We start from the raw sequence: 4,273 nt of genomic DNA, 5'->3' as shown, positions 1-4,273 counted from the left end.
CCTGCCAATATCCTTTCAGCATGTCAAGTTTAGTGACAAATGTTGCAGGTCCAATCTCATCTATACAGTCTTCAATGAGAGGCAAAGGGTGTGCATCAAGGACTGTTACAGCATTCACTTTGCGAAAGTCTGTACAGAACCTTGAACTTCCATCAGCCTTCATGTCCAACAAACATGGAGAACTCCATGGGCTATAACTTGGAATGGCAAGTCCATTCTCACCAAGATACTCAACCTCCTTTTTCATGATCTCCCTCTTGGTGGGGTTGACACGATATGCCCTCTGCTTTATAGGTGCAGGATTGGTAAGAACAATGTCATGACACACCACACTAGTTTGGGTGGGAACATCCCCAAACAGACATGGGAAGTCAAAAAGGAGTTTTTTAATGTCTTCCACTTAGCTATCTGATAAATGGGATAGATAACTGGGCAGGTTAGCTAGTATTTCACTATTGCTAAGTCTTGCAACCTGTGGTGGGTCTTTGCGCATTACTACATCCTCCCCAGTCAACTTTGAAATGCAGGATACAGGGGAAACTGCGTCAACTTGACTCTGGGCTGGTTGATCAGTCACCCTGGAATGATACAATTTCATCATATTAACATGACAAAGCCTGGTCTTGCGACGGCGATCTGGGGTTTGGACAACGTAGTTTGTTTCACTAACTTTCCTTTCTACCACGTATGGTCCTGAAAACTTTGTTTCCAACAAAGAACCAGGGATGGGTAGCAGGATCAAAACTTTATCACCAGGATGAAACTCACGAGTGACCGCTTTCTGGTCGTAGTGCCGTTTCAGTTTGACCTGCTTTGAAGTCAAGGCATTCTGAGCAAGAGAGCAAGCTGTTTGAAGGTGCTCTCTCATCTTCGAGACATACTCTGGAATACTTTTTACAGAGGGAGAGGGTGAAACTAGCTGGTCTTTAAGGACATTTAGAGGTCCCCTAACCTCATTACCAAACACAAGTCCAGCAGGACTGCAACCTAAAGTGTCCTGCACAGTTTCACGCACAGCAAACAACAAAAATGGGATACCTTCATCCCAGTCCCTCTCTGTTTCCATACAGTATTTTCGCAGCATTGTCTTTAATGTCTGGTGGAATCTTTCTAGTGCACCTTGGCTTTCAGGGTGGTAAGAGCTTGAGGTGACATGCTCTATCCCCCACTGTTTTAGTGCCTGGGCAAAGGTTCTGGACTTGAAGTTGGTGCCCTGGTCCGTTTGGACAACCCTAGGAAGACCAAACATGGAGAAAAACTTAACCAGAGCTTTTATGACCATGGAAGCAGTGATTCTCCTCGGGGCACGGCCTCAGGAAACCTTGTGGAAGCGCACATCATCGTCAAGATGTACTGGTTTCCACTTCTTGACTTTGGCAAAGGCCCCACACAGTCCACAATCACCCTTCCAAATGGTTCACCCATTACTGGAATTGGACACAAAGGAGCAGGAGGTATAACCTGGTTTGGCTTGCCTGCGACTTGACAAACATGGCATGTACGACAGTAAAGTGAAACATAAGATTTGAGACCTGGCCAAAAGAAATGTCTCAGAACTTTGTCATAAGTTTTATTTATACCCAAATGCCCTGACAGTGGATGATCATGAGCTAATGCTAGCACCTGTCTGCGGTATGGGGTTGGCACAACAACCTGATACGTGGCATTCCAGTCTTCCAAGTTCTCACCAGCCCAGCGTCGCAACAGGAGACCATCATCAAGCACATATGCCATCTTCTTCCTCTGGGCTTCCTGCTGAGTAAGAACAGAAGAATGACATTTCAACAGAGTCATGTCCTGTTTTTGTGCCACAATGAACTCCTCTCTAGAAGCTGGTAATTTGGACATATCTGGACCAGGAAGAGGAAAGACACTTTCAGGTTTGTTGAGTTCAGTCTCTGATGTGACAGGCTGAGACTGCCCTGTGGCAAGAAAAGAGTCAGACAAATCAGGACTGTATTTCTTTGACTGGGCCTGTGTGACTGCACAAGCAGGGAAAATACCAGAAGACATTGGTTCAAAGTCCACGCTGTGTGTCCAACACCTCAGGCACAGGTAATACCTTTCCACCAGCTAAGTCATTCCCCAGAATGAGATCAATCCCCCTTATTGGCAAGGCGGGAAGAACAGCAACCCTGCAAAAACCACTCAACAGATGAAGTAAGGTGGATTTTATGCAAGGGTGCAGACACAAAAGCCATTCCTATACCTTGGACAACCACTCTTGACTGACAAGATGAGGTGACAGGCAGAGACAAAATACCCTCTCGAATGATTGTCTGGGACCCGCCTGTGTCCCTCAGTATTTTAACTTGCCGGCCGTCCTTTGGATCCCCTGTTAAAGAGACAAGACCCTGGGTAACAAAGGGTAGGAAACAGGGATCTAGTTCATCTCCATTTTTAGCAGTCTGATTGCTAGAGAGCAACACATTTTTAAGCAACCCAGCACCTTTTGTCTGTGTTGCCAAAGCCTTGCTTTTTAAGGACAAGCAGTCAGCAATGACATGGCCCTTTTTATGGCAGTAAAAGCACTCTCTTGCCTCACGAAGAGAAAGTGGAGGCTGCTTAGCCTTAGCTTCCGATGGGGTGGGGTCAGGCTTTTGCTGACGGATGTTCAAAACTTTATCTGCACAAGGTACAGACACAAATACATTTTTGTGTGTCAACATAAACTCATCAGCTACAATAGCTGCTTTAGACAGAGAGGCCACCTTTTGCTCATTCAAAAAGACTACCAGTCTCTCAGGCAATGTGTTCTTGAAGTCTTCCAACAGAATTAGTTGGCGAAGGGACTCAAAGTTACCTTTAACCTCACTGGCAGCACACCATTTGTCAAAAAGGAGTCCTTTCTCACGTGCAAATTCCACATAGGTCTGGGCACTAGACCTTTTATGGTTTCTGAATTTCTGCCTGTAAGCTTCAGGTACAAGCTCATAAGCACGCAAAATTGACTCTCTCAGTACATCATATTTCATGCTGTCCTCTGTTGACAGAGATGAAACAACCTCCTGTGCTTTACCCATGAACTTGCACTGCAGTAGCACAGCCCACATTTCCTTTGGCCACTCAAGTGCTACAGCAATCCTCTCAAATGCATTAAAGTAAGAGTCCACTTCTGACTCTCTAAACACAGGAACCAAAGCAATATTCTTGCTGACATCAAACTTGTTCCTATCTAGCACCACATGGGGAGAATCAGAGTAGACAGATGAACGAGGTGGTGATTTATCACGTGAAAGCCTCATAGCCTCAACCTCAAGCTGTTTCAGTTTAATCTCCTTTTCAGCTTCAATCTCCAATTTGCGCATTTCAAGCTTGAAATTAAACTCAGCTTTTCTCACCAACTCGCGCTCCTGAGCCTCCAACTGCAGGCGAGCTAGCCGAACCTTGAGTCTAGCGTTACCACTGGAGCCACTGAACTCTGGTGACACAGGATCGAACCGTGGTAAAGTTGCAGGAGGCGTCCTTGGTTCTACCAATTCCTTTGGAGGAGTGGCCAATGCAGGAGCTCCTTTATCTTTCGAAGGATGGAGTCCTAGATCAACAGAAGAGTCATCACACACATCTACATCCATTTTGCTTGAGTCCGTGAGGACTTTAATCTCAACCAGTTTTCGAACAACAATGTTTTTAATTTCAGCTTTCGAAAAATGTTTTTTCACCGGAATGTCAAAATGCTCAGCCAGACATAACAAGTCGTCCTTACGACACAGTTCCAGCTTTGCATGGCTAGGAGCCTGTACAAACTCCTCAAAGCTAAAGCTCATGTCTAAACAAACACAAGGTTCTCCCAAATTATTGTGGATGTCAAAAGCTCAGGGAAAAAGTGACTATCCCGGACAAGCCCCCACTTGTTACGGCTCCCCCCCCTTTACTGGGGAGAGAGGGAAGTAACTTGACAACCACAAAAAAATTCAGAGACCAAGTGAATGTTAGAAAAGAAAAATCAGGGATTTATTGGTTACAGATAATCCCAAGCAACTCATACAAATGGTGGGGGAGAAAGGGACGATTAGGTGGTGCCAAATCAAAGGAAATAATAAAACAAAAACAGGGCCTACCTACGGTCTAAGCTACATAAAACAAATGAAAAAAAAAACCCTGCTTAACTAATCTAACAAAAAGATTCACCAAAACTTTACAAGGGTGGCATCCACCTACTTACCTAGTGTGTTTAACAGAAATATTCCTACGTGATGAGATGTACAGGGTACCCCAACCTTACCTTGTCCACTAACTCCCACCACAGACCATTAGACACACAGAACACAAC

General features: G+C 45.0%; 1 protein-coding gene across 1 annotated transcript; it reads right to left on the bottom strand.

The window, feature by feature from the left end:
• Positions 1 to 764: 764 nt before the first annotated feature.
• LOC119794223 lies at positions 765 to 4,027 on the bottom strand. Its single transcript, XM_038301680.1, has 5 exons — positions 3,342 to 4,027; positions 1,533 to 1,755; positions 1,322 to 1,427; positions 1,039 to 1,232; positions 765 to 829 (listed from the first exon to the last, which is right to left on the bottom strand). Exons 1-5 carry the CDS (start codon positions 3,765 to 3,767, stop codon positions 765 to 767), a joined length of 1,014 nt encoding a protein of 337 aa, XP_038157608.1. The 5' UTR covers positions 3,768 to 4,027.
• Positions 4,028 to 4,273: the final 246 nt, after the last annotated feature.

This window comes from Cyprinodon tularosa, unplaced genomic scaffold, assembly GCF_016077235.1.
Source record: "Cyprinodon tularosa strain WSP-4 unplaced genomic scaffold, ASM1607723v1 ctg471, whole genome shotgun sequence".
NCBI lineage: Eukaryota > Metazoa > Chordata > Actinopteri > Cyprinodontiformes > Cyprinodontidae > Cyprinodon > Cyprinodon tularosa.
The sequence above is the reverse complement of the archived record's forward strand: the minus strand, read 5'-3'. Positions and strand labels throughout refer to the sequence as shown.

What these genes read in the sequence shown, in the direction of transcription:
- LOC119794223 (XM_038301680.1), bottom strand. Translation starts at nt 3,767, where the DNA reads ATGAGCTTTAGCTTTGAGGAGTTTGTACAGGCTCCTAGCCATGCAAAG. An exon ending in AGGCTCAGGAGCGCGAGTTG is followed by an intron (nt 1,756 to 3,341) that starts GTGAGAAAAGCT and finishes GTTCTTACTCAG; the next exon opens with CAGGAAGCCCAGAGGAAGAA. An exon ending in ATGATGTGCGCTTCCACAAG is followed by an intron (nt 1,233 to 1,321) that starts GTTTCCTGAGGC and finishes TGGTCTTCCTAG; the next exon opens with GGTTGTCCAAACGGACCAGG.